Here is a 10,680-nt window from a genome sequence, read left to right as displayed (position 1 = left end):
TGCTTTCTGAATTAAAATAATACAACATGGAATAGCTTTAGGGTAGTGCTGGTTAAGAACGACTTCACTGAAAACAAAACGTACATTTACTTGGGCAATGAAAATGACTGTTTGAGAGATACAGATTCAGGTAGAAACCTAAATTGTGTTTCCAGGAAATCAAAGAGAAGCAGATGAAAAGCTATGAGTCTAATTCTTATTCAGGCCCTCTATGTAAAACAGAGATTGGAATTAGAGTTACATGGATTGGTTGGGGTAATATGCAAATGAGAGTTTGGAGCTCCTTTAGAAGTGAAGGATGCAATGATTCAGTTATCATGGCAAGGAGGAAGTTAAGTCCAGGCTGGGGCTTGCAGTTCTCTGAAAGTTTCAGAAATCTTCATGGGTTCTCTAATGGGGCCATGCATAAATGCTTTCTCACTTATGAACTGTCTTAAGAAGGCTTGCTTGCTCCATTTTGGAAATTTCCTTTTATATAAGCCTCAGAAAATTCTGAAATGAGAAAATACAAAAAGAAACAAACACATGCAATACAGTTCAATATGCATCATTATCTCAGGTAACCTTTATGGGTAGAGTAGATAGATCAATAAAATAGTGACCCACCATCAAGACTGGAACCTGAGTTATTTATTGCTAGGGACTAACAGTGATGAAATAGATGGCTGAAGAATGGAGGACAGAAGAAAAGGAAAGATAAAAGAATAAATAATCCATTCTTGATACATGTGTTAGGGTAAAAATGTTTTATCAGTAAGTGAGACTATAATAAAATTTGAGGAGAAATCAGCCCTCAATGCCCAGAAATTCTGTTTACCATTTGTCCTGACCCTATGTAAGTTCATTTGTACAGGTTATTTGGTTCAGCCAGAAAAGTAACACAATGACATTCAGGGAACAGATTTTCTATCATACACAAATCTATATATAAAAAAATTTCCTTGGGACACCTGGGTGGTTCAGTGGGTTTGGCCTTTGCCTTCAGCTCAGGTCATGATCTCAGGGTCCTGGGATCGAGCCCCATGTAGGGCTCCCTGTTCAGTGCGGAGCCTGCTTCCCCCTCTCTCTTTGCCTGCCTTTCTTCCTACTTGTGATCTCTCTGCTAACTAAATAAGTAAAATCTTTTAAAACTTTCCTTTATACATGGGCGCCTGGGTGGCTCAGTGGGTTAAGCCACTGCCTTCGGCTCAGGTCATGATCTCAGGGTCCTGGGATCGAGTCCTGCATCGGGCTCTCTGCTCAGCAGAGAGCTTCCTCCTCTCTCTCTCTGCCTGCCTTTCTGCCTACTTGTGATCTCTCTCTGTCAAATAAATAAATAAAATCTTTAAAAAAAAACAAAAAAAAACAAAAAAAACCTTTCCTTTATACATGTTAAACTTAAGGAGATCAATTTTTCATAGAATCTTATAGATACAAAATAATAATAATAATAATAATAATAAATTTATCAAGACATTATTTTGTGTTTTAAGTTTATTGTATCATTTCATCTCACAATAGTGCATCCTGTGAGTTAAGTAATGTTAGTTCTCTGGTTCAAATAAGAATACGGTCCTCTAGAAGATAAAAAGATTTGCCCAAAGAGCTACTAAATAAGAATAAGGAAAAGAACTGTGTGCCTTCTATGAGTGAAAGGAGCTGGTTTTTATATATTTACTACTTGCCTCCAGCTTGGAAAGCGTAGCAACCCTGAGGAAATAAGAGATTCTACTACTTCAGAATGGTGGATATCAGAACTCCCTGTTTTACTGGTTGTCCATTTCAACATAATGCGTGTTTAACCAAGCTTTACTCAGACCTTGTGTCAATACACAGAAGATAGTTGGTCATAAGTCTACCAATAACACACATAAACATATCAGGATACACCTTAGAGATGTGTACAAGTACCTCATTTATCACCTCAATCCCCCATTTTTCTCAGTTCATATTAACTCCTCTTCTGAGAAACGATTTTGTTATATTTTTCTTCTTTTCTAATTCCCTTCTAAAACCATTTGTTTTATGGGTTGTATGAGCTTAATTCCAAAACTGAGATTTCAGGTATTTTTGAAGATATTAGTTATTGTTCTGTAGGCTGGAAAGTGAACTCTAGAGAGAACAACTTACAAATGGTAATTAATCAAGTTCAATATATTTTTGGTGGGCCTACTATAGAATATTTTTAATTTTTTTTTTTTGCCAATAAATCTTACAGATCTTAAGAAAAGAAAACAAATCAGAAAAGATTTTGGTTTTGTTGTATAGCATTCTTTCTGATGGGTTGAGTATTTCCTTTGACCCATCCTGAAAACCCTCAAAATCCCACATACCACATACATAGAGACAAAAATTATCACACATACAAGGAACAAGTATTATGGTCCTATACTTTTAAAATAATCCAAATAGTTTTTTTGGAAAATTAATAGATTAAACCAGGTCAAACCAAACTATACTAGACAGACTTAATTACCTATGAAATAGGGAGAATGTTTTCCCTTGATATTCCATAGGTTTTCATAGACCCATGAAGGGAAAAAAAAAAAAAAAGTAATTAGCTAGATTTGTTAAAAGTTTTAAGATCAGTGGGGGTGCCTGGGTGGCTCAGTGGGTTAAAGCCTCTGCCTTCGGCTCAGGCCCTGGTCCCGGGGTTCTGGGATTGAGCCCCACATTGGGCTCTCTGCCTAGCAGGGAGCCTGCTTCCTCCTCTCTCTCTCTGCCTGCCTCTCAGTCAGAGAGGCAGTAATCTCTGTCTGTCAAATAAATAAATAAATAAATAATCTTAAAAAAAAAAAAGTTTTAAGATCAGAAATGCCAAAAGAAACTTTCCTGACATGAAAGACAAGCACTATCTCACTTATGGTTTTACCTGGACTTCTTCTTGGCTGTGGGGCAGAAGTGATTTAATTGAGAAAACTGCTGTGGAAACAATACAGACATTTTGCTGAGAAAAGGCAAGTGCTTTGGCAGAGAGAAATGTCTACTCAAATGAAAACCAAAACACAAAGCTGACTGGATTATGTGATTCAAAATACAAGGGGTAAATGAAAATTAAACTAGTAGCACCTCCAAATGCAGAAAATAATTAAAAAGACACAATAGGTGGCTGAGAGTCTACCACTTTTAATTTGTTCCCTGATAGCTACATGAAATGTACATTGAATTTTTATTCTTTTGACGTTACATATTTTATTACTAATTCATGATAATTCTTAGCGTAAGGGGAAGTTCTGGATATGTGAGAACAAACTATAAAGTCAATAAAAAGAGAAGATAGATTATTGAACTTTAATTCATTAATTGTTTATTTCTTAATTTGTGTGGGTTCATTGCTGGAAAATGGATAAAAGAAAAATAAAGATACAGTGCATCTTTTTTTTTAATGATTTTATTTATTTATTTGACACACAGAGATCACACGTAGACAGAGAGGCAGGCAGAGAGAGAGAGGAAGGGAAGCAGGCTCCCTACTGAGCAGAGAACCCGATGTGGGGCTCGATCCCAGGACCCGGGAGTCATGATGTGAGCCTAAGGAAGAGGCTTTAACCCACTGAGACACCCAGGTTCCCCAATATAGTGCATCTTTGACAGAGTTGACTCAAGCCAGGAAAACATAAGAAAAAATACTAATATGGGGCAAAGGATTAATTTAAAAGGAGTAAATGCAGTTTCATAACAACCAAAGAACAGAGAAAAATCAGAAATACTTCTGGTCTATCCATGAATTGGCAAAAACTTTTGGAAAAAGAAAATATCAGGAGTGTGACTTACATTTAAGACATGAACTCTAACACTGAGTGGGAATAGCATTATAAGCAGGAAAGATAGAAGAAACAGTCATGGAGCTAATAGATTTTAGAGTATGTTTGAAGAATATGGAGTTGGGTGTAGTTGGTTGAAAGCATCCTCGCAAAGGGGAAAAAAGTGAAGAAAGGTAAGGAAAGAGGAAAAATATATAACATGTTTCCAGTAGCCATATATCCTCCCAAAATCTTCACATATTTTAGCCAAAGTACTGCTACAACTTTATAAAGTACAATATTATGCATTTTGTAGATATTTGAAAAATGAGAATGCATACATAATTAAAGTAAATTGCCAAGACACAAAGATGAAAATGTACCCGAGTCAGCAATCACCCAGCTCTCCCTGACCCCCCCACCCAACCTTTCACTGTAACACGATAGTTTCTACCAATGTAATGCCTTCTGAGATTAGCAAATTTGGCCAGGACCAATTTTGATAAGCAACAGGGAAGTTTGGCTTTTATTCAAAGAAAATAGGGTTCCGTCTATATTTTTGGAGCATGCTGTGTTATGATTAGGCATGTGTTTTAGAAAGACATTTCTAGCATTCCTCAAACCCATTCAACCGTATCTGCCAGTAGTTGGAAACTTTAGCATGCAGATTGCAATCTGAACTACAGTAACTTTCTTCTTTGTCTCTTAAAATCTTAGAGGTCATTTAGTCCAGCTCCCCAAAGAAACCTATATATTTTCTACAACATCTCAAATAAAAAATGCCTTGGGAACAGAAGATTAGAAATAAAATAAATATCATCTTTACCTGAATTTTTTAAAAGATTTTATTTATTTATTTGACAGAGAGAGCACAAGCAGGGGGAGTGTCAGGGGGAGAAGCAGGCTCCTTGCTGAGTAGAGAGTCCTTTGCAGGGCTTGATTCCATGACCCTGAGATCATGGCCTGAGCCACGTGAGCCACCCAGATGCCCCTAATGGAATTTTGAATGTGCCATTCTAGACCACACCTTCCCCATGGCAATTCTCATCTCCATGTTTCTCAGGGTATAGATGAGAGGATTCAGCATGGGGGCAATCACAGTATAAAACACAGAGAATTCCTTATCATTGTTCTCACTCCCGGCAGGTAGAACATAAACATAGATACAAGGCACAAAGAATAAAATGACAACCATTACATGAGAGCTGCAGGTTGAAAGAGCTTTGCGTCTCCCTACAGAAGAGTATGTCCTAAGATTGTATAATATGAGAATGTAAGAAGCCACCAGGACAAGAAAGACAGCAACTACTACCATTCCTGTGTTGGCAATCATTAAGATATTAACAACATGAATGTCTTTGCACACCAGTTTTAAGAGAGGCTTCACATCACATATGTAGTGATCGATCTGATTAGGACCACAGAAAGGTAAATGCAGTACAACCAGCAGTAGAGCAACAGAGTGCCAAAAACCCCCACCCCAGGCCATGAAGACCAACATGTTACACCTCCGCCGGTTCATGAGGACCATGTAGTGCAGGGGCTTGACAATGGCAATGTAGCGGTCTAAAGCCATGGATACCAAGATGAATATCTCCACACCCCCTAGCAAGTGGACAGTGAAAAGCTGGGTCATACAGTTGTTATAGGAAATGTTTTTTCTTGCTGCGACCAAGTCCCTGATTAGCCTGGGGACCACCGTGGAGGTGTAGCAGAGATCCATGAGGGAAAGGTGACAGAGAAAATAGTACATTGGTTGTTCGATTAGATGGCTGCAGATGATCGTAAATAAGATGAGAAAATTTCCCATTAAGATTACCAAATAACAAAGCATGAAGAAGAGAAAGAACAGTAGCTCTAGTTGCTTATTTCCCCACAGACCCATGAAGACAAATTCTGTGACATTGTTCTGATTTTCCATGTGGTTGAGGTGATTCCAGAGACACAAAAGAAACTTAATTTACCTGAAATAATAATACAGAACATATGACATCTTCAATAGCCTTTTAAAGTTTTGTAATATTTATATATTTAAAAAAATGTAGATTATAGAGACTTTGTTACAATCTTTTAAATCCTTTCAGATCGAAGGTGCCTGTGTGGCTCAGTCATTAAGCATCTGCCTTCAGCTCAGGTCATGACCTCATGGTCCTGGGATTGAGCCCCACGTCAAGTTCCCCACTCAGGAGGAAGCCTGCTTCTCCCTCCACTTCCCCTGCTTGTGTTCCCTCTCTAGCTGTGTATCTGTCTATCTACTAAATAAAATCTTTTAAAAAATCTTTTCAGATCAGAGGCATCATTATATTTCAAATTATATTTAATAAAAACATGTTTATGTCTGAAACTATTGTAAGCATTTTACATGCACTTAATTCATAACAACCCAATGGTTAGTATTCTGATACTCACCTTACATATAGGGAAACTGAAAGATAGATTGCTTCAGTTAATTCCACCAAATCATTAAGGTATTAAGTAGCAACCTAAGATATGCACCTGTATCAGATGCTCTTTCCATTCTCTTAACATTTATGCCACATTACCTACTGAACAATGGACTTGCAGCTGTTTTCCACCATCTTAGAAGATAGGGTCTTACTCCATCTCTACCTGCCATTAACTACCTATATGACTTTAAACAAGTCCCATCCCTTCTCTATGCTACATATCATTTATTTGTGTTTGTTGCATGTGGTTGTCATATCCCTTTTTAATTTCAATCTTTTAAATTTCTTTTCAGTGTTCCAGAATTCATCGTTTATGCACCACACCCAGTGCTCCATGCAATACATGCCCTCCATAATATCCACCAATTCTAGTTGATTGACATATATGATAAAATTGGTTTCAGGTACAGAATCTAGTGATTCCTTACTTATCATACAACATGAGTGCTCATCACTAGTGTGCTCCTTAATACCAATTACCCATCCATCGAGCCCATCTCCCTCCAGCTTCCCTCCATCAACTCTCATTTTGTTCTCAGTAGGAAAAATTCTCTTATGGCTTGCTTCCTTTTCTCTCTTTTTTCCCTTCTCCTATGTTCATCTGTTTTGTTAAATTCCACAAAGGAGTGAGATCATATGGTATTTGTCTTTTTCTGGCTGACTTATTTCACTTACCATAATACACTCTAGCTCCATCCACATTGTTACCAATGGCAAGATTTCATTATTTTTAATGACTAATATTCCACTGTACATACATACTACATCTTCTTTATCTATTCTTCAGTTAATGGACATTTGCGAATTTATTCATAACACCACAATCACACAAAATTTTCCATATATCCAGTAGAACTAAAGATTTATTCTTGAAATAAAGACAAAATCAAGGCTCTGAATCTTAGCAGAGATTAGCTGATAATTAGTTGACAATAGTTTCAGTGAGTCTTCTTTTTGACAGGTTTGGTGAAGATTCAGAACATGGAGAGGCAGGGAAAAAGGAACTGGGACATTATATCTCATTATAAGATGTCCAGCCTATTATAGCAGCTTTTTATTATATACAAGCTTTCCCTTTTTTCTAATCATTTTAAAGACACATTTTGAGGTTGCTGTTTAAAATGTTAGAAGCACTGTGGAGAGCTAGTTATCTTCTATTGACATATTGCAGAACCCAAGGTGATTAAAGAATGTGCTGCATGTTTAACCATGCAGTTAAGCAGCATAGCCACTTAGATGCAGTAGACCTCAGAGCAGAGAGTGATTATGTTGAGCCATCCCCTTTTACCTGTAACCAAATGTCTGCCACAGCGGACATAATTTGCCTAAAAGTCTTAATGTCAATGAATTATTTTCATGGTGCCACTGAAGGAACAGTATGATGTAATGGACAGATTTCTAGTCTAATGATCATGAAATTGAGCGTCCAAGCTCCTATGTTTGTTATCTTTCTCTTGTTAGTATGGAGCAATTCATTCTCCCTGATCCTCTTTCTTCAGTGGGTATTGGAACCAATCATCCTGGATCTGTCTGTCCTGTTTCAAGGGCAAAATAAAGTTCATTTAGGGATATAAAATATAGACACTTATGATTCTGATATGATTAAGTCTGAAGAAGAGTGCTCCCCAAAATGGAAAGGAACAGGTTGTTCTATAAGAAGATAGTTATCAGTACTTCCATCAGTTTGTTGGCTTTTCCTGTGGATTTTATATTCTTCCACTAAGGGATGGTTGGAGAACTCATATTAGACATACATTGAATGCAAAGAAAAAAAGTGATATAAGTATAAGTTTGTTCTGGGTTAATAAAACAAAGCTTAGCAATATATTTATTTATGTATAAACGGACACTATTGAAACTTAGTCCTTGTTTATGTGGCAGAATATGATCAGTTAAATGATATATATGAACTTACAGGCAACTTTTCATAAAATTATAGAACAGAACTGTAACAAGTTCAAATCTTGGTTAAGATTCAACATCTCTCAATATTTGATCCAGTATTGCTCAGTTTACAGTGACTGAACATTAGTTGGGAAAACACAAGCCCATACAGGGGAAAAAAAAAAATTCTACAAAGCTGTGACCATAGAATTCATTGGGATTGTTGCCTTCTGCATAAATATCCTCTGTTCATATTGAAATCATTTTCCTTGTGGTCATTATTTAATGCATTAAATAAAAATCCCATCTCTCTTCTCTCCATCTCTTCCTCTCTTTCTCTCTCTCTCTCTGTCACACACACACACACTCTGTATATATGTATTAACAGGGCTTTTAGAGTAAATTTAGAGTCCACATTTTTACATATTTTTTTTTTTAATTTAAAGAATTTCTCTCAAGAACGGCTCCTTGGACTTTAAATCACTTGAGAAAAGTCCATGAGGAATTCTTTGTATACATACGTTAACTACAGACTTATTTGGAAGTGGAAATTATGCCTGAGGACATGAGAATCTATGGATAGTGTAAAAATCCATCAAGGACAATTTGACACGATTTTTCTGGCTTTTTAAAAATATTTATTCATTCATTCATTTATTTATTTTAGAGAGAGGGAGAGAGGGAGAACAAGCAAGCAGAGGCAGGGAACGGCGCAGAGAGAGAAGAGAAGGATATTCTTAAGCAGACTCCACACTGAATGCAGAGCCTGCCCGGGCTTGATTTCAAGACCCCGAGATTGTGAGTTGCATGGAAAGTAAGAGTCAGATCCTGAACTGACTGAGCCACCCAGATGTCCTGATTCTTCTGGCTTTTTAAAACTATTTATTACATCCAGGGCACCTGGGTGGCTCAGTCCTTAAGCATCTGCCTTTGGCTCAGGTCATGACCCAGAGTCCTGGGGCTCTCTCCTCCCTCTCCCACTCCCCCTGCTTGTGTTCCCTCTCTCGCTGTGTCTCTCTCTGTCAAATAGTAAAATTAACTTTATCACATCTATAATAAAGAAAAAAAAATGCGAACTTGAAACTTATGGGCTCAATTATGTGACGCATTTATACTAAAATGTTTAAAACCCAAATGGTAAGTAATAATATATTCTAGGCACTTTAGTAAATGCTTTTCATTAACAACTATTTTGAGTAAGCTATGACCTGATGAGGCAAATTGTTGTACTATTGCCCTTGTTTTGCAAATAAAGAAATTTGAACCCAAGGTTACACAAGTACGAGGGGGCAGTCTGTATCTAAACATTTTCAATGTGGTTTGGAAGCTCATACTTTATTCATTTTGCTTAAATACCCTCTCATAAATAAAAGCTTTAAACCTTCCATTTGCCCTCAAATTATCGAGATTCTATCTTGAATATCTTGAATGACCGCTCTTAAAAATAATCAACAAGAAAATTTATTCCAGAAGAATGTAAACGTAAAGATAAGGATTCAATAAGATCAAATTTTTATGTAAAATAAATTGTTAAGTATCCCAGTTATTTCCTCCCAATTTAAACATACATATTTATGTATATATACATACATTAATATATAAACATATATTACATTATACACATGCACACATACATACATAGTAATCAGGATGCTCACTTCTGCGAAATTTTAAATCTCTTTGGAATGTCATGGTGATCCTTCAGGCTGTGTTGTTTTTATTTTAATTTCTGTGCCTGTGCTATAAAATAGCAAACACATGTGGAATGTCCCTGACTCTCCTGTGGATCTTCCATACAAAAGAAGCATTCAGGAAAGTGTTAGTGGGAATACCTTGAATTAAAAGCACAAGAAGGACCTGAGGGACAATCTCCCACAGGCATCTTACAGTGGCCAGTGCATATGTGGTTATAAAAGCCCACAGTTTTATAAGGTCATAGATGGGTTGAGGCTGTTGTCATTTATCTCATGAGAGTTATTACATGAGTGATGTTACGGTTGATTTAATGTTAAAAACTGTTTAACTCTTAGGCCCTGCTTAGCCAGAATGACTCCATTTTACCTGGGTAGCCATCTTGTTGTTTATATCTAAAAACTTCATTCCGGGAATAAACACTCCAGTATTTTCTAGTGTGGGTCTGGATGGTGATTCCAGGAGTAAACGCCTTCACAATAGCAGATGTGATTTTCAACTTCTTTGAAGTTTACCTCAAGTTGTCTAGCTTAGGTAAACAAACATTTAAAGACAACAAAATCTAGAACTTAATATCCATAAAGGTGTGTTACTGAAACAAATTTTTTCTCTCTAAAATAACCCTCATTTCCAGAGATAGCTAAATCAGGACTAATTTATTTGAAAAACAAGTCCAGTTTTAACAAACTTGGCCTAATTATTTACATAAGCTCAGCTAGAACAGTGAGTGATTATATAGATCATTTAGAATCCGTTTTGCTGGAAATTTTTATAAGGAATCTCTAAGTTGAACTTGCAAAGGCCTCTCTAGGCCAGAAGCCAAGCCAAGTAATTGTCATCAGATATGCCTGCAATACCTGTCAATTTGCGTGAATTCCTCTTCATGAGGTCCCCAATATATCCTCATGTTCCTGCACCTGCCAGGAAGTTACGTT

At 36.8% G+C, this 10,680-nt stretch overlaps 1 protein-coding gene across 1 annotated transcript; it reads right to left on the bottom strand.

The window, feature by feature from the left end:
• Positions 1 to 4,713: 4,713 nt before the first annotated feature.
• Positions 4,714 to 5,643, bottom strand: LOC122913629 (olfactory receptor 4P4-like). Its single transcript, XM_044260283.1, has one exon. It carries the CDS (start codon positions 5,641 to 5,643, stop codon positions 4,714 to 4,716), a length of 930 nt encoding a protein of 309 aa, XP_044116218.1.
• Positions 5,644 to 10,680: the final 5,037 nt, after the last annotated feature.

This window comes from Neovison vison, chromosome 7 (genome assembly GCF_020171115.1).
Source record: "Neovison vison isolate M4711 chromosome 7, ASM_NN_V1, whole genome shotgun sequence".
NCBI classification, from domain to species: domain Eukaryota; kingdom Metazoa; phylum Chordata; class Mammalia; order Carnivora; family Mustelidae; genus Neogale; species Neogale vison.
Note: the sequence above shows the minus strand (reverse complement) of the source record. Positions and strands in the feature narration are given on the sequence as shown.

What these genes read in the sequence shown, in the direction of transcription:
- LOC122913629 (XM_044260283.1), bottom strand. Translation starts at nt 5,643, where the DNA reads ATGGAAAATCAGAACAATGTCACAGAATTTGTCTTCATGGGTCTGTGG.